Source organism: Ambystoma mexicanum, chromosome 9 (genome assembly GCF_040938575.1).
Source record: "Ambystoma mexicanum isolate Mex_15411 chromosome 9, UKY_AmexF1_1, whole genome shotgun sequence".
NCBI lineage: Eukaryota > Metazoa > Chordata > Amphibia > Caudata > Ambystomatidae > Ambystoma > Ambystoma mexicanum.
The window spans coordinates 659224307-659251431 of NC_090931.1; the positions used below are offsets into that span (position 1 = coordinate 659224307).

General features: G+C 48.1%; 1 protein-coding gene across 1 annotated transcript in view; it reads left to right on the plus strand.

The window, feature by feature from the left end:
- The first annotated feature begins 6525 nt into the window (after window positions 1–6525).
- LOC138488462 (aldehyde oxidase 1-like) overlaps window positions 6526–27125 on the plus strand; it is a 705629-nt gene continuing 685029 nt past the window's right edge. Inside the window, exon 1 of the mRNA XM_069615436.1 lies at window positions 6526–6691. Coding sequence (XP_069471537.1) covers window positions 6638–6691 — 54 coding nt within the window. The 5' untranslated portion in view covers window positions 6526–6637. The remainder of the gene's footprint in view (window positions 6692–27125) is intronic.

The following is a 27125-nucleotide window of genomic DNA, read 5'->3' on the forward strand; positions in this document are numbered from 1 at the left end:
CACCCTCTGGGCATGGAACATATCCTTTGCCTTCCTGGGAAGGCTGTAATTGTTGTATCTGCAATGCCATAAGTCTCGCTTCCATACATCCATTTTGCCTCTCAATTTTCTCATGCAAATGTTGGACTGCTAGTAAACCCTGCATCAAATGATTTCCCTCCCAACCTATGAAAACTGCTTTTATCCCTTCCGCCACCTTTGGTTGCATCCAATAACAAACTGTGCCACCACAGACTGGATGACTAAAATGACTGCATCAATAATCCCAGAGTGCTGTTCAAAACATCGTTTCAGACGCTCAAGATATTCTGCAGGGTTTTTACCCTTTGCCCGTCTACAAGCGTTGATTTTTCACCAATCCATCTTCCAGGGGCAAATTTCAAGAATAGCTTGTACTAATCTATCATTGAATGCCTTCAATCCCTCAGTGGGGGCACTTCAGCAGGCCAGTTGGAGAACACTTTTAGCAGAGTAAAGATATTAGTAGGATGGGCTGCATGCAGCAATTGGTTTAGATCAGCACAAGTGGGATGGTAGCAGTCTATAATGGAGCTTGGAACTTGACGGATTCTTCTCATATTTTAGGGAATTTCTGAACAATATTAAACAGGTTGAAAAGCACTCCATGGTCCGTGTACTTTGACCAAGGTATCCCGTTCCCCAGGGAGTTGCCCGAGGGAGAATGCACCGGTGATGGTAGTTGCAGGGGTACCAGAGAACTCTTCAAAGATCCAGGAGTTGGTTGTGGATGGTGACTCAAAAAGACCAAAGACCTGCGTGCATAGTCCAGCCTAGTGAGGGTCAGTCATAGGAGTTGTCGGGGTGGACTGGTGATAGGACAGTAGTTGGGTGGAATCCAGACTAGCCGTGAACCCAGGACTGCCATGTTGGGAACCTGGTGCAGGATTTAGTATGGCTGGATTGTAAGAATCCAGAATATCCTTGGGGGGATTCTCTCAGGGTTGGCGCTCCTTGGTTGACAGGGTATAGGTGAGTGTACCAGACTCTATATGCCGGAACCTGTATGTTGGAGTAGTCAATCTTTAATGTGTTAACTTGCTCCTGGAGCTTCTCTTCATTGTCCCTCAGGGCGCGTTTTGGGATTCGGACTGTCTCTTGGTAGCTTCAGTATACCAGTCTAGCTAGCTATCCCATTGCTGTTGGGGCACTTGGGTTCCTTTCTTCTCTAACCCCTTGCATACGGTCGTTATATTGTCTAAGTCAAATGTGACTTCCTGTGTGAAGTGTCTAAGTGACTCCTTCTGTGTATATTCTTGTCCTTTATGCAGAAACATACAGTCACATGGAGTGAGCTGGACTTCCTTTAGCAGGAAGTTGCACTTGTCTAGACTGGCCAGACTCCATTCCCACTAGGGGTGAAACAAGGGATTGCTTACTGCAGAACCAGGCCTGTACCTAACTCTGTCTGCACCGGGCCACTGTAATCACCCGTGGCTGGCGGGGCTGCTTCGGCTCATTGCTGACTACTCTGTAAGGCCTATTCAAAGGCTTTGAATGGTGTGGTCAAATTCAGATAACAGCTGATTCACAGCCTATATCCCCTGTTCTGCTACTCACCGTACAGAGTAGTATTCAGCTTACCAGAGACAGAGTAGGGAAAGGGTTGAAAACAAGATACACATTTGGAGGAAACGCAGCCTATCACAGCTCCAGAACTAGAATAGATGAGAGTGTGACTACAAAGTCTGGGTGCAACTGAGTTCCATATACACGGTTTCCAGTATTGAGGAAAGGGCTAGACAGGACAAGTACTAGGTGCTCATCCAAATATTTTCTTCGCACTCATACAAGGCTAATTAATTCCAGCTCCTGGTTTACACTACTCTACTCTGGCCGACACAGCGGCCTCATGTCATCTTGAATCCGCAGGGATCATGGATGCGCTGCTTCACAAATACTTCAGAACTACAGTGGCCAACCGCTTTTTAACTTTTTGTTACTTCTGATCAGATCTGATTTGTTCAGAGCCAGGGTCCCTCCTGTGCCCGAGGACAACAAGACAGATTCCAGATTTCAGGTTTCTCGGAATTCCTTCAACCAGAGACAAACATTACCCCAACCTGTTTCAAGAGAATAATACACAAAACATGACAAATAGCAATGCGCTTAATTGCGCTCCCCAGCCCATGAATTTCACTCGGCTCCTCTTCTGCATCTGCTCTGTCTACTCCCCTGCATCCACGGCCACACCTGCCAGTTTTGACCACTGACGAAATCGGCTTGCCTGGGCCTACGGGGATCACTGGGAGTCGCATCTAGCGACCCCTGGGTTTAGCCGTAGGGCAGCGGGAATCCGAATCTCATCATGGTCAAATATCCACAGACTCATCCAGTGGATTGGTGAACAACCTTCTGATGCCAATCAGTAAAGCAGCATTACAGGACAAACAGCAACCCAACGACAAACGAGAGACTCGACACCGTAACCCACTCTTCCTCGAGTCACCGGGTTGTATACCTCAGGGTGCCCATTGCATTTCAATGGAGAGGGAGGTTTCAGAAATAGTAAGACATTGGGGAGAAACAATGTATCAGGTGCAAGGACAGTGTCTCATTATACAAGCTTTAGGCACAGGCTGCGCTCTCATGCTCAGGAAGTCATGACCAGGATGGAAGACAAAAAGGGACACATTTTGGGTACTGATGTGCAAGCTGTCTGTACAGTGCACACATGGCTCGGAGCAGGCAAGCCTGCTTACTCTATGACAACTTGTGTCTGCTAAAGCCGCCTTGTCTAGGAAAGCGGCAGTCTAAAACACACTTCTATATGCCAAAAGGGAAAAATGTCAGAGGCGAGAACTGTGGAAGCGAGCCCTGCTAGGTACTAGGCGGTAAAGACTTCAAGGTAGGAACATGCGCATTAGAACATACGGTTTACACAGCAATGGCAATAAGGGACTTGTTAAACATGGTAGAGGGCATCGGCTAAGCGTTACCATAACGATGCACCATGTTAAAGGGTTATTCAAAGTTATCCGTTTTCAGCCACAATAGCCAAAGAAGGCCCAGTCGCTTTTAATATTTTGCAACTGAATGAGGTAGCACCAGACACACATCCAAGAACACGTATACTGGCTTGGGTGTTCTTTAATACATTGTTGGAGTGGGATTTGGGGAAATTATGGAAGCGTGGCCGAGATCACGTGGGACATTATGACCCGGAATACATGCACGCACGCACACCGAGTCAGCGGCACGTGAGATTCGCCACTACACTAACCAGTCAGCTAGTGTCCCGGGCTCAAGCGAGATATACCTGTGCAACACTGGCTTGTGTGATTTCTGTTTACAATGCGTGTACACTAAGGGGTGCAACTCCGGTGCCTCCTTTAAAAAGGCCCTCGCCAGCGAGTTCTCTCTGGGATTCACAACAATGGTTTCTGACAGGGTGGGTGAAAATAAAGCATTTTAGTTCGGGTTGTTGAGAGCTCATGTAAGTCCATGGATGGATAAGGAGCTTGGCTTTTGAGTGAACTTACTCCATGGCAGATATCGCAACAAAGGTTTGTGAGTTGAGGAGGTAAGCTAAATGATACAGTTTAAATCAGCCATCTGCAGCGTTCCCACGTGGTGGGCAGGCTTAGGGCGTTTTTGTATTTTTCACTCTTAAAGGGCTTCAAACCAGTCTCTTGCAGGGACTGTACATGGGTCATAGCTGAGCTAGTTGGCTGGCACATATTTTCTTCAGTGCGTGTCACACAATACCATATGAAGTGACCTTTGTTTTGGGCAAATGAAATTAAATATATATATGGGGTGGGTAAAGGTATAGATTAGGTTGAGGGGGAATGGGAGGTTGCGGGGCTTTCCCCCTGCATTTTAGACTGAAAAAAGGGTCAAATAAATCTGATCAAATGTGATTAGGTCAAATGTTTTAGGTCAAATAGACCCAAACCGTTCCCAGCAATGGACGACTAACTTCTCAGCTCTACAGTCCTCTGCTCCAGTTTGTGTTCTGCATTAAAGGATTGTGTGGCTAATGCGGGTGCCATCACCTTTGACATGTCCCTTTACAGGTGCAAATGTTGGGTGATTGCAAAAGGGGAGAGGTGCATAAAGCTGCATGCTGTGAGGAACACTGATTGAAAGTCATTCTAATCACAAGATGCACTTTCCTTCACTGTGTTGCTTTCAGTTCTGATAGCAGAGGTGCAAAGGTCTGTTGGGGTGGCCTGTACGAGGCAGCACACCAGGTGGGTGGTTTGTATTGGGGGGAAAGAGGGCTGGTGGGGGGAAAGGGAGAAATGTGGGGGAAGGTAGAGGCGCATCATTCCACTACATTTTGTGTACACTTTGACCACTCATTGCACCCCCAGTTTGATGTTCACGAGGTGAGAATTGCCCTGCAGGAGGGTCATGCAATCAGGAAAGAGGCAGATGTTGAAAGAAATCAACAAATGAAGGCGATGCAGCTGCAGCATGGAAGCAGCATAGAGAAATCAGGGGCAGCTGCTGGAGTCCTGTTAAATTAGGTGCCCCAAAACAAAAGAAAAACAAGCATTGGCAAAGCCATAGTTTTGCAGCTGTTCTTTGAATTTTGCACTTATAAGCACCAAGGTGCAAGGAGGAGAGTGCAAAGTTTCAAAGGAGGATGTGATAAAGGGTGCACGCGGGCAAAGAATGAGAAGGGGAATAGAGCAAGGGAGAAAGCCATTGTTAGAGGGTGTCATGGACGATGAGCAAGAGGAAATATGAGCGAAAAAGGGTGAGAGTTAGAGGGTAAGCAATAAAGTGAGAGCGTGAGAGGGGTAGAAATAGAGGGTAGAGTGGGTGGTTGGGGAAAAGAGGGATTAGGGTGGTTGGTGACAGAGGGAGGGGGGTTAAGGTGCGTGGGTGGTGTTACAGCTAAAGGTGGTAGGGTGAGTGGGCATAGAGAGAGGGTGGTAGTTTGTGTGGGGGTAGAGAGAAAGGGGCTAGGGTGGGTGAAGGGTGGTAGAGAGAGGGGGCAAAGTGAGGAAAGAGTGAGTGAGGGTGGAGTGGATGGGTGAGGGTGGAGAGAGTGGTAGTGGGGTTTGAGTGGGGTAGAGTGTGTGAATGGGGTAGAGAGAGTGAACGTGTGGTGAGTGGGGGTACAGAGGCTGGGTGGAGTTAGGGTTAGAGAGAGTGGGGGTAGGGTTGGGGGCTGGGGTAGAAAGAGCGGTGGTAGTGTGGATGGGGATAGAGAGAGTGGAGGCAGGATGGGGGATAGAGGGAGTGGAGGTAGGGTGGGTGGGAGATAAAGTGGGTACAGGGTGGATGGGGATAGAGAGAGTGGAGGCAGGACGGGGGATATAGGGAGTGGAGGTAGGGTGGGTGATAAAGTGGGGGTGTGGTGGAAGGGGATAGAGGGATTGGAGGTACGATGGGGATAGAGAGAGAAGAGGTAGAGTGGGTGGGAGATAGAGTGTGGTTATGGTGTGGTGGTAGTTGTAGAGAGAGTGCAGTGCAGTGGGTTTGGTGCATGAATGAGTGGGGCTAGAGAGGGTGGGCTGGGTGGGTGGTGGTAGCCGGTTGGGGGTAGAAAACAAGAACAAAGCCTCTGGAGGACTCATCAAAAGTAGACCAAAAAAAGCCCAAACAAAACCGAACCAGCAAATGTAATGGGATGGGGATAGATGGCAATCTTGAAAGGCTAAAAAACAGTATGCACTCGAAAGTAGCCCAAGAATAGCTCCATTGTATGCGAAATGGAAAGCCTGGCAGCAGACTTGCTTTTGACCCTATCATATTGGAAAAGATGGCTTGCTGTGCCAACCATGTATTCTCCGTTTAGAACCCACTTCCCTTTCTCAATGTGTTAACAAGGGTTTCCGCATTTTTTTGGCGCAACGCCAATAAATGCTCACTTTATACTGCGCGGGTGCTCGAGAGGCCGTGCTGCTTTTATAGCGCCGCAAAGCCTGGCGCAAAGTGACCCTCTCGCCCCCACTTGTGATGACCAGGCCTGCCTGCACCAACCCCAAATTCACGTCGTTTGAATGATCCCCGGCACCACCTCTTAAATGCAGTCGCCATCGCGCACCGACGGATTCCACAGATGCGCACCCGGGCAGAATCTTCCTTCTGCGTGTTATGGCGTCGTCTTGAGAGTTTTACTAATTGCTGTCTTACTGTGCACCTGCATTAATAGGCCAATTACCTGACACTTAATGCGGCTTTACCTCCTGATCACCTCACGACGCCACAAACCCGCCTTTCTTGGAAAAACAGGCGTGAGTTGTATAGCATTACCACGCAGTTTGCATTTTCATAGGACTCATGAAAGCTTATACACGGGTATGAAAGTACTCGAGTCGTAAACACCGCTTTATTCGCAAGAAGTCCTGTCAGTCCGTCCATCCGACCGGTTTTGTCCGAAATTAAGCTGTTCTGGAACGAGCCCCAAAACGAATGGCTGCTGCGGATTTTTCCAAGAGCAACCCCCACCCCGTTGAGCAGGTCCGTCTATTATTTGGTTGGGGTGCCAAGGTAACCTGTCAGTCACAGGTGTGGGGCACGCGGGCGGCGGTGGGAAGTGCCTGCGCCTGCAGGTCGAGCAGGTTCCCGCTGCCAGAGGCGGGCAGAGGGAGGGGCGTCCGGGCTGCTTGGCATCCTCTGGACCGCAGAGAGGCAGCTGCACTTGCGCCCGAGAAGCACCATGTCGTCGGCAGGGGCTACATCCGAGCTCGTTTTCTTTGTAAATGGGAAAAAGGTAAGTGAAGGCGCCGGGATCGCCCCAAACCTCCGTCATGAAATAGCGGCGCTTCTTCCCCAAATTTTAAATCCGAACTATCCGCACGCAGAAGTAATGGGTCTTTTCCCTTCTTTTATTTTAAAGGGAAACTCCCGACACTTGCCGCCAGGAATGCAATACTTTTAATGTGTGAGTACCTGCACTTCCCAGCAAAGATGCAATACTTGCAATGTGAGAGTACCTGCACTACCCAGCAAAGATGCAACACTTACAATGTGAGAGTACCTGCACTTCAGAGCAAAGACGCAATACTTTCAATGGGAGAGTACCAGCAGTTCCAATCAAAGATGCAATACTTGCAATGTGAGAGTACCTGCACTTCCCAGCAAACATGAAATATTTGCAATGTGAGAGTACCTGCACTTCCCAGAAAACATGCAATATTTGCAATGTGAGAGTACCTGCAATTCCCAGCAAAGATGCAACACTTTCAATGTGAGAGTACCTGCACTTCAGAGCAAAGACGCAATACTTTCAATGGGAGAGTACCAGCACTTCCAAGCAAAGATGCAATACTTGCAATGGGAGAGTACCTGCACTTCCCAGCAAAGATGCAATACATGCAATGGGAGAGTACCTGCACTTCCTAGGAAAGATGCAATACTTGCAATGAGAGAGTACCTGCACTTCCCAGAAAACATGCAATATTTTCAATGTGAGAGTACCTGCACTTCCCAGCAAAGATGCAACACTTTCAATGTGAGAGTACCTGCACTTCAGAGCAAAGACGCAATACTTTCAACGGAAGAGTACCAGCACTTCCAAGCAAAGATGCAATACTTGCAATGTGAGAGTACCTGCACTTCCCAGCAAACATGCAATATTTGCAATGTGAGAGTACCTGCACTTCCCAGCAAAGATGCAATACTTGCAATGTGAGAGTACCTGCACTTCCCAGAAAACATGCAATATTTGTAATGTGAGAGTACCTGCACTTCCCAGCAAAGATGCAACACTTTTAATGTGAGAGTACCTACACTTCAGAGCAAAGACGCAATACTTTCAATGGGAGAGTACCAGCACTTCCAAGCAAAGATGCAATACTTGCAATGGGAGAGTACCTGCACTTCCCAGCAAACATGCAATATATGCAATGTGAGAGTACCTGCACTTCCCATCAAAGATGCAATACATGCAATGGGAGAGTACCTGCACTTCCCAGCAAAGATGCTATACTTGCAATATGAGAGTACCTGCACTTCCCAGAAAACATGCAATATTTGCAATGTGAGAGTACCTGCACTTCCCAGCAAAGATGCAACACTTTCAATGTGAGAGTACCTGCACTTCAGAGCAAAGACGCAATACTTTCAATGGGAGAGTATCTGCCTTTCCAAGCAAAGATGCAATACTTTCAATGGGAGATTACCTGCACTTCCGAGCAAAGACGCAATACTTTCAATGTGAGAGTAACTGCACTTCTGAGCAAAGACGCAATACTTTCAATGGGAGAGTACCAGCACTTCCAAGCAAAGATGCAATACTTGCAATGGGAGAGTACCTGCACTTCCCAGCAAACATGCAATATTTGCAATGTGAGAGTACCTGCACTTCCCATCAAAGATGCAATACATGCAATGGGAGAGTACCTGCACTTCCCAGCAAAGATGCTATACTTGCAATATGAGAGTACCTGCACTTCCCAGAAAACATGCAATATTTGCAATGTGAGAGTACCTGCACTTCCCAGCAAAGATGCAACACTTTCAATGTGAGAGTACCTGCACTTCAGAGCAAAGACGCAATACTTTCAATGGGAGAGTATCTGCCTTTCCAAGCAAAGATGCAATACTTTCAATGGGAGAGTACCTGCACTTCCCAGCAAACATGCAATATTTGCAATGTGAGAGTACCTGCACTTCCCATCAAAGATGCAATACATGCAATGGGAGAGTACCTGCACTTCCCAGCAAAGATGCTATACTTGCAATATGAGAGTACCTGCACTTCCCAGAAAACATGCAATATTTGCAATGTGAGAGTACCTGCACTTCCCAGCAAAGATGCAACACTTTTAATGTGAGAGTACCTACACTTCAGAGCAAAGACGCAATACTTTCAATGGGAGAGTACCAGCACTTCCAAGCAAAGATGCAATACTTGCAATGGGAGAGTACCTGCACTTCCCAGCAAACATGCAATATTTGCAATGTGAGAGTACCTGCACTTCCCATCAAAGATGCAATACATGCAATGGGAGAGTACCTGCACTTCCCAGCAAAGATGCTATACTTGCAATATGAGAGTACCTGCACTTCCCAGAAAACATGCAATATTTGCAATGTGAGAGTACCTGCACTTCCCAGCAAAGATGCAACACTTTCAATGTGAGAGTACCTGCACTTCAGAGCAAAGACGCAATACTTTCAATGGGAGAGTATCTGCCTTTCCAAGCAAAGATGCAATACTTTCAATGGGAGATTACCTGCACTTCCGAGCAAAGACGCAATACTTTCAATGTGAGAGTAACTGCACTTCTGAGCAAAGACGCAATACTTTCAATGGGAGAGTACCAGCACTTCCAAGCAAAGATGCAATACTTGCAATGGGAGAGTACCTGCACTTCCCAGCAAACATGCAATATTTGCAATGTGAGAGTACCTGCACTTCCCATCAAAGATGCAATACATGCAATGGGAGAGTACCTGCACTTCCCAGCAAAGATGCTATACTTGCAATATGAGAGTACCTGCACTTCCCAGAAAACATGCAATATTTGCAATGTGAGAGTACCTGCACTTCCCAGCAAAGATGCAACACTTTCAATGTGAGAGTACCTGCACTTCAGAGCAAAGACGCAATACTTTCAATGGGAGAGTATCTGCCTTTCCAAGCAAAGATGCAATACTTTCAATGGGAGATTACCTGCACTTCCGAGCAAAGACGCAATACTTTCAATGTGAGAGTAACTGCACTTCTGAGCAAAGACGCAATAGTTTCAATTGGAGACTACCTGCACTTCCGAGCAAAGACGCAATACTTTCAATGGGAGAGTACCTGCATTTTCAAGCAAAGGTGCAATACTTTCAATGGGAGAGTACCTGCACTTCCGAGCAAAGACGCAATACTTTCAATGTGAGAGTACCTGCACTTCAGAGCAAAGAGGCAATAATTTCAATGGGAGAGTACCTGCACTTCCGAGCAAAAACACAATACTTTCAATGGGAGAGTACCTGCACTTCCGAGCAAAGATGCAATACATGCAATGGGAGAGTACCTGAACTTCTGAGCAAAGACGCAATACTTTCAATGTGACAGTAGCTGCACTTCCCACCAAAGATGCAATACTTTCAATGTGAGAGTAACTGCACTTCTGAGCAAAGATGCAATAGTTTCAATTGGAGACTACCTGCACTTCCGAGCAAAGACGCAATACTTTCAATGGGAGAGTACCTGCATTTCCAAGCAAAGATGCAATACTTTCAATGGGAGAGTACCTGCACTTCCGAGCAAAGACGCAATACTTTCAATGGGAGAGTACCTGCACTTCCCAGCAAAGACGCAATACTTTCAATGGGAGAGTACCTGCACTTCCCAGCAAAGATGCAATACATGCAATGGGAGAGTACCTGCACTTCTGAGCAAAGACGCAATACTTTCAATAGGAGAGTACCTTTACTTCCCAGCAAAGATGCAATACTTTCAATGAGAGAGTACCTGCACTTCCGAGCAAAGACGCAATACTTTCAATGTGAGAGTACCTGCCCTTCAGAGCAAAGACGCAATACTTTCAATGGGAGAGTACTTGGAATGCTAAGGTCCTGTGGGAATGCAACCCTTCCAACGGGCGAGTACTTGGAATGCTAAGCTCCTGTGAGAATGCAACCCTTCCAACGGGCGAGTACTTGGAATGCTAAGCTCCTGTAAGAATGCAACCCTTCCAACGGGCGAGTACTTGGAATGCTAAGCAGGTGTGCAGTGCGTGTAAACGCTCAGTAGTGACACTTCTCTGCAGCGATGCAATACTTTCCGTGCAAGTGTAGCGGCGGTATTCTTCGCAGGGTTGCACTACTTTCCATGGGGGCAGAGGGGAGTGGGGGCGAGGGGCAGTGGCACTTCTCAGCAGAGATGCAATGCTTCCTGTGGCATTATTGCGGCTCCTCGCCCTTGGCATGCAATACTCGACATTACGGCTCCTTCTCTGCAGTTATGCAATAATTAATGCTGGCACTTCTCTGCAGGAAGTCAATCCTTTCAATGGAAAAACACTGGCGGCATTGTGTGTCTTTTTAGTATGTAAGCAGGATCATATTTTGGTGTGTGTTAGTATGAAATAAGGACATGGTTTTGAGATGTGTATGTGTTGTTTGTATTATACTTTATACTATTTTGGCCGGTTTTTGTGAAATGCTTAATGCGTTATTTTGTTTCTCCTTTTTGATTCTTTATACTGTAATGTATTACAACCCAATACATACAGTTTAAATAAAATAAAAAATAAAAGAACACCCAGTGGAAAGCTGGTATTCTGGGATGGCGACTACCTGCACTGTAGTCTCGCGCTGTTAAGCACTTGGCGCACAGGATATACACACCCGTCTCTGCAAGGCTTTTGCCAAGTGATGAGGTGAGACATGCAGAGACAGCGAGGCTTAGCCCTTTTTTGTTTTTAGTTTTGCACCATAGAGGTGGTGATAGCCACCAGCATAAGAACAAAACCATTTGTTATAGAAAGGGGCTTGGCACCTTCTCTTCCGTACGGGGAGCCATACATCTATGCCACTACCATTATCTCCTGGTCTGTTATCTAAATTCTTATTACATTTTGAAGATTTAAAACAGTCCTTTCTGCATGCAAAAACAGCTATATGGAAGGTGGTGGGTTGACTGCAGCTATCAGCCGTCCCCTGTCCAGTTCTCGCCAGATGTTGGTGATTTGTGTCCTGCAGTAGCATCTGCCTGAAAGGTAATGGGTTAATTGCACTTATCAAACAACCCCTGGCATAATAAAAACGTCTTAACCAAGTGTGCCTCCAGACATTTCACTTTGAAGCAATTCAGCTTCCCAGCGCACAGGCAAAGGACTTAGCTTGTCTCTTTTCTTTTTTAATAAAAGATGTAAAGATGGATCGTAACATGTTTTTATTGTTTTGATTTGTGAATTAAGGGTAAGGATCAATGGTCTAATTGTATTCATTTTATTGGGATCAATTGCAATACATTGCACTATATAAAAGCTGAAATGTTTTAAAAATATATGAACATGGAATATGCCTGCCTATAGAAAAGCCAATATTGTTGGTTTTGCCTTTGTTTTAAAAACAAGCATTGGCAAAGCCAACAGTTTCGGCTTTTGTGTAGGCATGGAAAAGGCACTTGACAGGCAAAGCCTAGTGGTATTAAATACCCATTGTTGGGAGAAGGTGCAAAATGGTGCAAATACCTGGGCATCTAATAGCAGTACCTGGCAAAAGCTTAAAACATATGCACAAGCCAAAAATGTTGGCTTTGGCAATGCTTGTTTTAAACAGGATCCATTAGGTTGGAATATCTCAGGAACGGTACCCTCCCACAAGGGCTCATGGTCAGGAACAATCCCATGCTCTTTATGGACAATACACACTTTATTGTCTAGTGGAGTTACATTGCTAACAAATGTGGGAGGGACTGGGTTATCCTCATAATAGAAACCGCAAAAGAGATGACCACAAATAGCTATAGACCTCCTAGCATTAGAGGAAGAAATAAAGAAAATAGTCCCTTTGGATGTCTACAAAAAGTGTTTAGAAGAACTGACAATGGAGATGAACGAATTCAAAGAAGTGCTGACCAAAGAAAGGGTGAGGAGGATGAAAAGGGATCTTCAAAACTTTAGCCACTAAAAGGCTTTTCGATATACACGAGAAAATTATAACCCTGGAGAGCAGTAGGAATATCCCCAAACTAACCATCAAGGAGGTCAAAAGAAAAGAGTAAAATTCATGGAAACCTCATTCAGCTAAAGGGAAGGTAGTCCCAACGATGAAGCCGGCCTGAGTAATTAAGGCCATGGTTCAGATAGACCCTTGAGAAGAAGTAATTTCCATGGGATAAGGGGTTTCAATAGACGAGGCAAAAATAACGACCGTATTTCAGAGAGAGACAACCAGGGATGAGATCCGGAGCCCAGAATCACATGCGGTATGCAAGCCTTGTGGTAAACCTATCTAAAAAATTACCTCCTTCCAGCTGAATTGTGAGGTCTGGAAAGGAGGCTAGGGTTTGTGACAACTAATCTACACAATGGGCCTCATTACAAGTTTGCCGGTTCGGTAACTATGGTGCCGGAAAGCTTGCCGGTACCGTAGTTACCGGACCGGCAAACTACAAGTTTTTCTTGCAGGTGCATTTTCACCCACCAGGTCGAACCTGGCAGGCGTACCGGCACCCGCGAGCAGAGCATGTCGGTTGCACCGCCACTATTCTGAATGGTGCCAGTGCATCTGGCCTCCCCATTCTCATTGAGCCCTATGGGGCGCAAATGGGAATGGGGAGTACAAGTTTCCGGCCCCTGGCAATGGGGAAATACAGGGTCTGCCAGGGTTGTAATGGCCCTGTATTTTCCCATTGCCAGGGGCCGGAAAATTTCACAAGTTTGGCGGCAGCTTGCCGGTTTTTCTGGCAAGGCAACGCCAAACTTGTAATGAGGCCCAATGAGTTTAGCTTTCACCAAGAATTATTTGAATTCATGAGGAAAATACACCTTAAACCATTTTTTTCTGATAAGGAATCTGACAAGCCACACATAGATACAGGACTTTGCAATAAGTCAACCTTCTGCCCACCTACCCAATCGCAAAGTGCCGAAGAAAACGTTTTTGAAGACAGGGTGCTGAGGGACCTCAAATTATTGGCACAGAAAATTCCGCAAACACAAACTCATTTTAATGAGTAAACAAGATAGATCTACACTTGTAACTCTATCCAAGAACAAGGATCTAGTCATTCGTACAGCTGACAAAGGAGGAGCCATTGAAGTGTTCAATAGAGATGACTACATACAGGAGTGTGAGGGTGTGAGTTAAATGGTGAAATCTGCTACTGTAAACTAGATGCAGACCCAACATTGAGGTTACCACAAACGAGAACCGTAAAAGTAGAGGAGGCTAAACAAAGGGGCTGGATCTCGAAGAAAGAAGCAGATTTTTTATGGTATGTTATATTAAGTGTATTTAATAAAGACGTAAGGGTATCTTGGCGCTACTGATCCAGTATCTACCATTAAGGCCTCCATAGGCTGACGGGAGCAGAACCACTCGTGCATACTAAACAAATAATACAAATCTAAGTTTTTTCCTGAAGGACTGGAGAGCTGGAATAGCCCTCAGGGAAAGGGCAAGGGAGTTCCAAAGAACTGCAGCCGCCACTGAAATTGTGCTGGTAATGACACGAGGAACGCAGAGGAGCAAAAGAACTGCTGAACGGAGGTTGCGAGAAGCAACATACTCAACAACCTTCTCTTGCAGATACACAGCTCCGGCACCATAAAAAGCCCTGTGCACAATGCAGGGCGATCTCAATTTCACTCCAGCTTCCACAGGGAGCCAGTGAAGATTTCGTAACACCTGGGAGGTATGGGCAAATGTAGGCAGGCCCACAGCCAGGCGCGTTGCAGCATTTTGCAAAACCTGCAGGCGTTGAGTCAAGAATTTGGGCTGAGAAAGAAACAAAGCATTACAATAATCCAGAGTACTAGATATTGTAGCAGAAACCACCTGGCTTCTCAGACTCTCTGGAATGTAAGGCGTGATTTTGCTCAGTGTTGCAAGCTTAAACTGAGTTTTGCCTTGAAAAGGACCATGTTGGTCGAAACACGTGTAGGCAACACGTTCTGAATTTGACATTAAAAATCAAGATTCTTACTACTGACTAATTGAGGTTTTGTTGGTACAATATATCAAAAAATGATTACGGTGGGCAAACAGCACTAAGGATTTTGTGTTTTGGGTTTAGAACACTTAGGGACATCTTTAGAGGAGCGCATTAGATGATGGCACACTGCGTTCGCCTTATCATAAGCCTACTGACCGGAATGCTTTATTGCATTACTCTAGCTTCCACCCGAGACATACCAGAGACAATGGGCCTCATCACGAGTTGGGCGGTAACGCTGGCGCTATTAGCGCCGGTGCTAATAGTCCTACCACCAAACCCCCCGGTGCTATTAGCACCGGATCACGGGTTTGGCGGAAGGGTTATTGCCCATTCCCCATTGCGCCCATTCGGGAATTCCTCATTCCCCATTGGGCCCAATGGGGAACATTTGCGCTATTACCGCCGGCGGATTTCCCGCCGGCGGTAATCACGCCGAAAATCGGCAATTTTGCCACAGGTTTCCCCCCAGCTAAGAGCTGGGGGGAAATCCGCCAAAGCTATGATCTGGCGGACCCTTAAATGCGGCGGCAATAGTGCTACCGCCACATTTAAGGGTTACCGCCAGACTTGTGATGAGGCCCAATGTGTCTTTGGGTCAATTTCTTAGATTAAAGCGAAATACTTCCAATCGCCGAGATTTTGCAGAACTTGAGAGAAAACTACATGCCAGAGGCTATCCGAAAAGCCTGACTGCTAGAGCAATGAAAAGGACCAATAATAATAATAATCGAGAATCACTTCTAGAATATAAGGAAACAAGAAAGAGCAACACCACAGAAAGGCTAGTGTGTGTTAACACACACAGTACCCCGTTCAATAGAATCAGGAAAATAATTATGAAAAATTGGAAATTTCTTGGAAAATGTAAATACCCATTACAGAGACCCTTAATAACTTTTAAAAGGAGTAAAAACCTTAAAGATCAGGTTACACGCAATGACATCCGTTTGGCACATGAAAAACAAACCAAGCTTACAGAGACATGGGGTCTTGCACCAGTAAAAGGATACACGCCATGTGGGAAGTGCACTCGTTTCACACAAAGGAAGAGAAACACAGAAGTTGACATAGGGTCCCAGAGACCATGGACCCAACAAAACTTTACTAATTCTCCTAAGGATAGCTCAGGGGCAACGTGCTTGTCTGGAAGCAAGATGACATGGGGCAACACAGGTTCGAATCCCGGGTCCGCGCTTAGAAACCTCTGGGTATTAAGCACGTTATAAATAACCAATTGTAATTCCAAGACGGTAGTTTATGGAATTTGGTGTCCATGTGGAAAACTGTAAGTTTAAGAAAACCTTCTAAAATTAGAAAAGTGGCAGTCGATTAAGAAATGCTTGCATTGTCACTGGAGCACATGTTTCCCCCACAACTGGAGATTTCAGCAGCTTTTCTAACAAGTGGGGCCTGAATCCAATGTAGTTGTGCCCACCGCAGTGACATTAAAGTCTGTAAAGGCCCACACAGTGCTGCTAAATGGACATGTACAGATGTTGGATGGGCACTGCCCGCTCAGGCCCTACCGTGTCTATGCCTCTGTCCATCTACCCAACCCAGAATGTTGGTATAGAAGCTGGAGGGGTGAATGTCGGCTTTCCACAGCACTTTTCTACCAAGCTCAGAACCGGCCGAGATTTGGTATTTAGCACTGCCGTCAGAATGGGGCCCTCAATCAGACGTAGCAGAACAAGTACGTACACAGATGGTGTCTTTTTGAAACTGAATGAGGCAGAGACTACTCAATCATAATTCTGATACTAAATCAAATTCTGTCTGAAACCAACAAACATTTCGGACTATTGAACTATTCTCTGAATTCTCAAGACACTTCTAATTAAAACCACTTTTTTTTTAACACTCTCCAACTTTGTACGAGCTTCATTTATAATACCTACGGTTGCCGCCATTTGAATGACCCGAAGCAGAAACTCAAGTAGGCAAAGTGGCCTTGGCTAAGAAGATGAAGGTGATCCTCGTAGCATGAGGCCAGGTAGCAACTGTGTGTTACTATTAGCCCTCTCAATGGTCCTCATTGTATAATCCTCAAAATGATGAAAGGTTGAATCACACTGTTTCCTGCAACAGGTCAATGAATGATATATATATATATACATATATGATATGATTGGTTACTTATAACGCGGACACAGGGATCGGACCTGTGTTGCTCCGTGTCGTCTTGCTTCCAAGGTGAGCACGTTGCCCATGAGCTATCCTCCCGAGACAGGGTATCTTAAGGGCTTTCCTCTTTTTATCTGCTAAGGGCACAGAAACCCAGAACCATTTCTTGAAGAACTAAATAGAATGAAGTACTGATTTATTCAAGGGGATAGTTAGCTAACATGCGACACGCTTGACAGTGATATATTATACTTATTTATTTGAGCTTTTTTCCTACAGGGCCAAAACATATCGCCTTGCAGCTACTTCAGAGCACTTTGCGATGAGTCGCAAAATGGCTGCCAAAATAAAGGTGCTTAGGCAAGCTGGGAAGCGTGACTAGACGAACAAGGATGTTTTCTACCAATCACGCGGTCACGTGATAGATAGATATAGCGTGGCAACGACGCTGCAATAACAGGCAGGACAGAGCCGCAGGAGGCTGGGTTCGGAATGGGAATGGGAACAGGGGCAGGAAGTTCAGAGGCAACGCGTCAGACAAAAAGGCTGTAAATCCGTAATATCCTAACAGAAGATACAGCCCACAGAAGACGAAATATGTGGCAGCAAAAAGAAACGTGAGGACATAAATCACAGCAGCACGCAGGCTTGGAAACCTAATCCAAAAGTTTAGAAAAAAGGAGAGCGCCAGGCCAGCTGAAGAAAAGATTTAGCTCTGTGCGTAAATAAAACGATGCACATTCGTGACAAAGCGAAGCACGACAAAGGGCGAGGGAGTGCGTGAGCAGGTGGGTGGCTGAGTGACCAGAGAGGTGAACGAAGGAGTGATGAGTACGGATGGGTGATTGAGCGGCCATGTGAGAGAGCAGCTGAGTGAGCTTTTCAGAACGCATGAACGACCTGGTATGTGGGTGAGTAGCTAATGGGATGACTTTATAGCGCAAAATTGCCTTTTTTATATTCAGAGACGGAAAGGCATGATTTTATTAAGGGCAGTGAGTCCATAACCCGTTCATCTGTCCATTTGGACCCTTACTACTGTACCTGCTCATCCTTCCGTTCCCCAAGTAAATTGCAGAATGAGCCTGGTCTTGTTTTTGGCATAAAAAGGCTGCAGATTTATTTTCACATCATAAAACCACACTGCACACATTAGTGAAAATAGATCTGAAGATGCGAAGTCCACAGTAGGCCCAACTCTCCCAACCCTTCGTGTCTAAGCCTGGCCTGCCCTTGCAGGTGTTCCTGGGCGGGGAGAGCGCCGTTTCTTTGGGGGAAGCTGAGCCCTTATTGTTACCACCAGACGCCCCTGCCGCTTAGGCTCCCAAGAGGTGCTGGTCTGAGAAGAGCGAAGACCCTTCCGGCTTCCTCCTGGCTCATTCAGAGTCTGTCTCTTGTGCTTGGTCGCCCAAACACTGCGACACCACCTTGCCGCCCTGCGATGTCAACGACCAGGCCCCGTCCAAACTCTGCCCTGCTTGTAGGGTGGGTGGATGGAAAACCCTTGTACCTTGGGCGGGCGTCCAGCTGCAGGGGCTGGATTCTTCCTGCACCAAGGAGCCCGCCCGTTATAAAGGGGCGTCCCCTCCCCTTTCCTATGTTGGTTCTTCGCTGGCTTTTTTCCTACTTCCTACGCTTCGGCTGTCCCCCCCATTACCCCTGGGGGAAGGAGGAGGAGGACACCGCACAAGTTATCGGGATGCCTCCTCCATTTCTTGTTGTCTTCCGTCAGCACTGGAATAACCCGTGCATCTGTCCATTTGGACCCTTACTACTGTACCTGCTCATCCTTCCGTTCCCCAAGTAAATAGCATAATGAGCCTGGTCTTGTTTTTGGCCTAAAAAGGCCGTAGATTTATTTTCACATCATAAAACCACACTGCACACATTAGTGAAAATATATCTGAAGATGCGGCGACTGCTCCGTGTCCAACAACCTGCTTCCCTCTTTCTTTCCACAAAGTCCACAGTAGGCCCAACTCTCCTAACCCTTCGTGTCTAAGCCTGGCCTGCCCTTGCAGGTGTTCCTGGGCGGGGAGAGCGCCGTTTCTTTGGGGGATGCTGAGCCCTTATTGTTACCACCAGACGCCCCCGCCACTTAGGCTCCCAAGAGGCACTGGTCTGAGAAGAGCGAAGACCCTTCCGGCTTCCTCCTGGCTCATTCAGAGTCTGTCTCTTGTGCTTGGTCGCCCGAACAAAGCCGGTGGGTTCCCGTCAACCGCGGCTCCCCCTTTTCTTATGTTATATTTCCAGGAGTTTTGTACAGATATTGCAATAAAAGAGATCCATCCCCATTGCCGACAAATGTACGCCATCCTTCAGATAATATTTCGGGGATTTTAGGTTAATCAGGCCATGTCTGATCTGTGGAAAACCTCTGCCCCTGCAAAATTTTGACATTGCACAATTCAATTTCCTTCTAGATTTTTCCACCACTGAGTGTCTCTCTGCGCCCCTCCACTCCTATCTCGGAATGATTTCTGACCAGATGATTTCCGTCTCTCCCAATTGTGCCGCCAGCTCCTGTAAATAGAACATCATTATCAACGCCCCCCTCCCCAGGCTCGTCAAATCATTACCCCCCAGATGTACCACCAAGACATGTGGTTTTTGCTGCTTACCCAGCAACGTGTGAACATGCCCCTGCAACTGGGCACATTTCATCCCTGGCACCCGTGCCACTGTATCCTGAATTCACTAGCCATCAACTCCTCCTGTGCTGCCGTCCAGCTCCCCCCTGCCCTTGACACAAAGGAGTGTCCTGTTACGCAGATGGACCTCCTTCTCCTCCGTGCCGCCACTAGTGGGATGAGAAGGCAGCATGTTAACTCTATAGTTTCTCAGGCCTGATGTATCTTTTAAAACACCCTGATCACCACCTTCCAATCTGCTTGATGTCCTCTGCAGTCTCCATGTTGGCCTTCCCCAAAAGAGCCCTCCTCCCGGCTGCCCTCACCATTTCCACCGCATCATCAAAAGAGGAATAATGCACCCGACACAACTCTTCGGTTATGCCATCATTCACTGAGTCACCTTCTGGGAAGGAGAGGTGGTGGATCAAGCGATATTGCCCCTGCTCCTTCTTAGGGACCAACCCCAATGGTGGCACCACAAAATTCTCCATTGGTGGGCAAGAAAAAGGGCCAGCTACTATACCCAGATTGATTTCTTTGTCCACTTTAAGTGCCACCACCTCTGGCATCCCCAATGCCGACCATAAAAGGAGTGCCTCCCTACCCATCTTAATCCCTGTGCAGGGAATTTTTAAACCCCACCTGAAACCTTCCCATAGCAGCTTCGCATCCATACTGTTATGGTATGTATTTAAAAAGGGAGTCAATGTTTGGAGGTTAACCGATGTGGGTAAACAAGTTTTAATTACAATCTGAGACACCCGTGGATAGGTACACCATAACATGAGAGCTTTTCCTTCATTCCCTCTTTCCTTTCTCTTTTGTTTTGGGGCTACTCCTTTGCTTCCCTTCCCCGGCAGAGGAGCTATGGTCTCCTGCACCCTTGCCCCGCACATTCCTGAAGCGACATGCTTTATCAAAGGGGCAGACCCCTTCGGCATTAAACCTCCAGCATTCTGCTTGCTCCCCCTGGTGGCTGGCATGGCTGTTCCAGGAGAAGTGCCCGCAAAAGGACGCCCTACTCTGTTGAGAATACCCCCCTCTGCCCCCTCCAGACCTGAGGTTTCTCCCCTTGGGCCTTTTCCTCCCCTTCACTTGCGGGCACCATTTTATCTATGAACCCCTCAATGTCCATCTCATCCCAAGACATGGCGGGCCAGACTTGCATTTTTAACCGAAAGCCTCAGTCATACTGTAACCAACCTTCACCCCTATGTTTCAAGTACAGGTTGTGGATATATTGTTCATAAGCAATCATCGACAATGCATCCTGTGGGTACTTCTCTAGCATAATTGACATATACATTTTGAATGCTTTCAGCCAGTTGTGGATGGTTGGCTCCACCTTGGGTTTTTCCCTTTCCTTCTTTTCCTTCTCTTTTTCTGACAAATCCTCAAATCCTTTAAACCTTCCCCTGAGGGTTCCATTCCTACCAAGTCTAGGATTTCAATAAATTCTTTTCTCCACAACTTCTCCTTGGTAGCCCACGGGATGCGCCACACCAAGGAACTCACTAACACCCGGACAGGAGCGAAGCCTGGCATTGGTCTACCATATTGGGTAACATTGCCCCACATTCCCCCTTGCATGTCATTGGCTCCCATGGCAGTCTGCGCCCCTTGATTCTCCCCACTAACGGTGTTCACTCCGGGCCCCGGCAACCCTTGCCCCCACCAGGTCGCCCCCTGTTGTGCCCCTGCCAGTGCTGCCCCTACCTGAGGCAATGTATTAACCCCCCCTAAGGAGCTCGAGTTAGCTAAGGTCATAGCATGATACCCCCCTGCTGCAGTCAACCCCACCTGAGGCAACTGGACCACCCCACCTGGGAAACCTGCATTGTGTGTAGTTACTGCCTGATAGCCCCTTGGCCCAAGCCCCGCTGGCCCCAGATTCACCCCACGCTGTTGTACTCTGCTGCATTACTTGCCAATTGATTAAAAGCATTAACATTCCCACTCAAAACTTGACCATTGTCCCAATTTCCCCATGCTTGCATATATTGCATGACGATACCTTTCACTGCCTCCAAGGATGTGGGCCCCTCCCAACAACCACCGGTCTGGTTACAGGAGCGCTGGGTGAACCAGGGTTCCCTAGAGCCTCAGCAAGAGCAGGTGCCAGTACGGCTACAACCTTCTGCACTCTTCCTTTCACTCTCACCCCAGTGGCTCTGGGATTTTTGCTGGTCCTGGCTTGTTCCTTGCTTGCTTTAGTCCTCTGTGTCATGGTTCTCTTTCTTTTTGTGGCAGGCTCCTCATCCTCCTCTCCGTGATCCTCCGCCTCCTCTTCACCCTCCAGTCCTTGAAAATTTCTCAAGGCCTCCTCGCGGTCGCTGTTGGGGAACATTAGAGGGGAATCTGCCCTCTTGCTGGGGCCAGCCTGTTCCTCCACCGGGTGCGGGACCATTCCTTCCATCCAATTGGGCCTGTGTTTTGCAGCAGCCATCCTGGCCATTGCGGTGAATGCTTCCAGATCCATTCTTCTATTATCCAAACAGTTATTAATAAATGGCCTCTGAGACCACGATTGAAAAGTAAGGCTATGCAGGTTTCACTCTACCCACAAGCTTTCTGTCCCTCTACTTGCAAGGCAGCTGCTCATGCAGTTTATCGACCAAAACAGCGTAACCCGCGTGCTTTACTTTGTTTATGTGGCTCCGTACGAACTTGCCGGCTTAATTTGCAGCTGGGTGAAAGTGGTGAAAGTGAAACTGCCCCGCTGTCCTTAGTTCAAAATCAGCTGTGCCCCCACAATGTTTCACCCAGGCGGGCCCGGACCTCTTTCCTCACCCTTAGGCCAGTCGGTTTCTGTGCTTAGGCAGGCACTACGTCTCCTTCCTCCAGCGGCTTCCTTACCTGAAGCTGCGCTCCTCTCCTCGCTTGTTCCTGTTCCACCACGTAGCTCTCCCTCTTCCAGCTCTGTCTCACGTCCCCCGACGCCTCTCACCGTTGATTTGCATTGCTGCGGACGGAGGCGCCTGCTCGCGTTAGTCCCGAGCTGCTTCGGGGCTGACTCTCTGCTCTGCCTGCTCCGCGATGCTCCTCCGCTTCTTGGCAGCTCCTTCTGCCCGACGGGGCGCACCAGGCAGCACCAGCACTGCGGCCTCACAGCTGGTCTACGTCCCGCCTCGTCTTCTCTTGCGGCTGTCCTTCCTTATACCTCGGGCAGGCGTCCTTCTGCAGGGGCTGAATGCTTCCTGCAAGGAGCCCGCCCGTTATAATGGGGCGTCCCCGCCCCTTTCCTTTTTTGGCCCTTCACGGGCTTTTTTCCTACTTTGCCGCGCTTTGACTGGCCCCTCCTCCTTATCCCCCCAGGGGAGGGAGGAGGACACTGCACGAGTTATAGGGGTGCCTCCTCCATTTCTTGTTGTCTTCCGTCGTCACTGGCAGTATTATGCATTACACATCTTATTTCTGAGAGCAGCAAAACAATTTAAACAATTTCATAAACGTGTCGTACACAACCACAGAGACTACGCCATGACGCCTCCTCTTTGTTTGTAAACAGGAAGAGAAAGTCTCAGCGGAAGTCCATGGGGCTCGTCGCTCAGGAATATAAGGGGGCGCAGGACACCACCACAATACGAGGCTAGAGCGCCGGTATAAGGAAATGAAGGAGGGTGCAAAAGACATGTATTAACACTATCCGTCTTGCCCTTAACAAAAACAATCTTGGCTTTCCCTTTGCACACTAGCAAAATCGTCATTTTATGACAGGGTACATTTCAACCATTGACAAAACAACGGTGGAGGCATGGTCCATCGGTTTGCGTTAAAAAGCGCTATACGCAGTTTCTATGGGTCAGTCAGCTGCTCCAGGGAGATCTGCTAATTGGCTGCTAGCCCAAAATGCCCGAGGCAGCCATGGCCCCTCCAGCAGCGTTTGGGCCAAACTTAAGGAACCCAAATTCATATGCTTGAACCATATGGCCCCACGAACCCGCCTAGAAAGAGTGGGCGAGGAGACGGGTCTACGAACTTTCCTGCAGGAAATAAACATTTGCGAACAAGCCCCCCTCAGGTCTCGTGTTCCGGTTCCGTAAACACTTGAGACAACGAACCACACATCATTTGGGGAAATCAGGAAAAGATACTGACCTGCAGCCGGTCTCAGTCCTTTGTGAAATGGAAAAGGTTACCTCACCTGGTGAGAAGGAGTGGTCTTTGAGGTCTAAAGCCCTGATACTTGAGACCCCTTTAAAGCAAATTAAGCAAAGGAGGGTGACCAACTCAGCTGACTACCCTGTGAGAAAACCCCATACTAGGGCCCCACTCCAAGAAAAGAGAATTAACCACATTCACATCCTAAAGAGCCAAATTCCTGGGTGCGGACAGAGCCTACACCATTTGCCCCGCAGCAGCCTGCATACTAGGGGTTGCTTGGCCACGGGGCATGCCCTGTATCGCATCATACAGAGCCGAAATGGGAGATTTATAAACATTGACAGTCCTATAGGAATGTGGATAGGCCACGTCACTGAGTAACCTTCACCTCAGGTGCTGAAAAGGCCTCCAAATGTTGTGATAAACACCAGCCACCCAGGAGCGCCACACACAAACACATGGTTTTCTGGGTGCCAGGGATCCACGACTCCCCTAGGAAGTCTGCAGCCACCAGCTAAATGCCCTCGGTGGATCAGAAGTACCCGAAATCTTCCATGCCAAGGGGGTCTGGGAAGCTTTCCACAATATTGGCTGCAAGAGCCCCCTTGGGAGTGGACAACAGATGAAGGATAAAAGGGATAAGGATCGGCGGATCCATACTCCTCTCTGGGACATGAGGATACAAAGCCCAAAACTGCCAAAACAGGATTTTCAGGATCCAGGAAGCCTGCTAGATGCCTGCTGGGAGCCGCACCTTCGCAATCTGAGAAGAAGCAGATAGGGTGTGATCCGCGGTTCTTCCTCAAGTTTCAAGACGGAGGGCCTCATTACGAGTTTGGAGGCAGCCATGCCCTTAATGAGGGCATGGCTGCCTCCAAACTCTGGTCCGGGTCTGGGTTCCCTGAATGGGGAAATACCGGGCCAATCCAACCTTGGACGGCCCGGTATTTGCCCATTCAGGGAACCCGGACACGGACCATCCCCATTTGAGCCCAATAGGGCTCAATGGGAATGGGGAGGATGCTAACAATGGGCCCGTTAATGACAGGTTTGTTGTTAGCATGCTGGGCCGCTCGCGGGACCCGCTAAGGACGTTTGGTAAAACCAGATGTCCAGAGCGGGTCCCGCAGGCGGACCGTGTAATAGGGCAGTTTTGGTGCCATTGGGGCCCGATGAACATCGACCTTGTTGCACCTGGGCTGTACCCCCAATTGGAGACGAGACTGAAACTCTCTGGGCCTCATTACGAGGTGGGCGGTAAGGGGTTAACGGCGCCGGTAAAGGTGCCGGAGCTGTCAACCTCTTACTGCCACATTACGAGTTCTGCTCGCGGGACCGCTAGCAGGTCCCGCGAGCAGACCAGGGTGCTAACAACGGGCCGTTATCAACGGGCCCGTTGTTAGCACCCTCCCCATTCCCATTGAGCCCCCCCCAGCTCGAATGGGGATGGGTTCCTTGAATGAGGAATTACCAGGCCCTCCAAGGTCGGAATGGCCCGGTAATTCCTCATTCAAGGAACCCGGACCCGGTATCCGGTATGGGGGTAGCCATGCCGCTAACAGCGGCATGGTTACCTCCATACTCGGAATGACCCCCATTGTGTTGATCCTGAAGCCTAGAAAGGCCATCTGATTTGCGTCTATTGTAGCCCCCGGCCCAATTTGGGCCTGGCTATGTAGGGCTATATTCTTTTTTTTTTCCTTGAAAGAAATAAAAACCACAAGACACCAGGGAACAGAGACAAATATTGTATTCAATGTGTGTCTCTGTGCAAGTTCGTTCAACAGCAAAATTCTTGGCTGTTCAACTAATTTTGTTCCTCCTAAGCCTCTTCCATCTTACTACTGCATCTACCCACCCTCTCTCCTTTCTTCTCTTTTCACCTTAATGTAACTTTTAACTTTGTACCTTAATGTAACTAGCGCCTAGATACCTGAGGGTTGTGTGCTGTTACAAAAGCAAACATAAATAAATAACTAAATGGACTTAGCTGGAGCATACCATCCAGCCCACCATGTGGCTGGGTGTAATGCTTAGAAGAAGGGGAAAACAAGAACAATGCCTCCTCTGCCCAGGAGTGGACTGGGAAGGGGAAGAAATGTGAAGAAGAAGAAAACGAAGGGAGGGATGGTTAGGAGAAAGGAGGTACCTGACAGCTCAACTCTGGTGGGGTGAGGGGGCTGTGGTGACGAGCAGCCCCCCACAGCCTTTTTTAAACAACACCTCGTATGCCAGGTGTGACCCGGCATCTACCGTGCACCTGACGGCATGCCCGGAGAAGGGGCATGTGGACTTTCGTCCCACCTGAGGGCCGTACCGAGTGGGCCCATCATCAAAGCCCCAGACCTTGCGTGATGGGCATTAGGGTGAAGTGTCTAGTCACCCAGCCGGGCCTGGAAACACTTGTGTGTAGGCACCATACAAATGTCCAATTAAATAAATACGTGAGGTGAACTGTCCGTGCTCCTATGACGTTCCGCACCTGGCACAGACTGGCCTAACCCAGAAGGTCAGCCCACCCGCCCGCGTCTGCCAGAGCAGCCTGAGCCACTTTGAATACAGTTTTTAAGAGGTCATTTTTTTACCATCCCTGTGCACTGCTTCGCCCTTCCTCGCCCTGACCATACATCTCAGACAACACTATCTGGGCACAACTATTTCCCTTACTAATCACCACTGCTCTTTGCCCTCACTACTCTCCCCTTTCTTTCTTCTACCCCCTCCCTCCACCACTCCGCACCGTCCCTCATTGCCTCTCTCCACACAGAGCCACTTTACAGTACCTATACAAAAGCTAAAACTATAGGCTTTGCCAATGCTTGTTTTTTAAGCGCCTCTTAAGTTGGTCACTTTTATGCACTGCCAATTTTGACACTAGAGGGACTGAGACACCGAAAGATAATGTGTCCAGGATCACAACATCTTAGCATTGGGGGTATCCAGCTCTCTAGGTTAATAATTATACACCTGGTCTATAACAGTTTGACAGAAATATTAGTTGTCACATCAAGAACACGTAGCAAGCCCCTCACCCCAATATTTATTGTGCATAGGGTGGAAGTGATGGTCATAAATTTGATGCAACACGCCTTTTCGAGGCCCCATGTCCCAGGGAATATCCGTACCCACAAAACACTGCGATATTTGGTGGGATTTTCAGTGAAAGAACCATGGCTTCCTGGCAAAGGTAAGAGGTTCTCATTGTCCCGGGAGGATAGCTCAGCGGCAACGTGCTCGCCTTGGAAACAAGAGATCTCTGGGTCCGTGCTTAGAAACATCTGGGTATGTAACGCGCCTATACACAGGTGTTTCAAGGCGCAACGAGGCGGGGGGGACAAGGGGATACAGACAACGATCCTACTAGGCCAGGTGTCATTCAGATCGCGCAAGTGCAAGGGTAGAGGGGAAGGGAAAAGTGCAAGGGGAAAGGGAGAGGGGAAAGTGCATTACAGGGTTAGTAGAATACAAGATAAATAATAAGGGCCAGCTGGTGGCAAGTGCAAGGTAAGTGCATGGAGGAGGGGCTGTAGGGACACAGAGACAGTCCCACAGTGCAGGGGTTGCCAGTGAGGCAGTGCAGGGAAGAGTGGCTGGGCCAAGGACCGAGATCGGTGAGTGGCCCAGTAGCAGATTCAGTGATTTTAGCGGGGGAGAGGGGGGGAGAGAAAGCGGAGGCA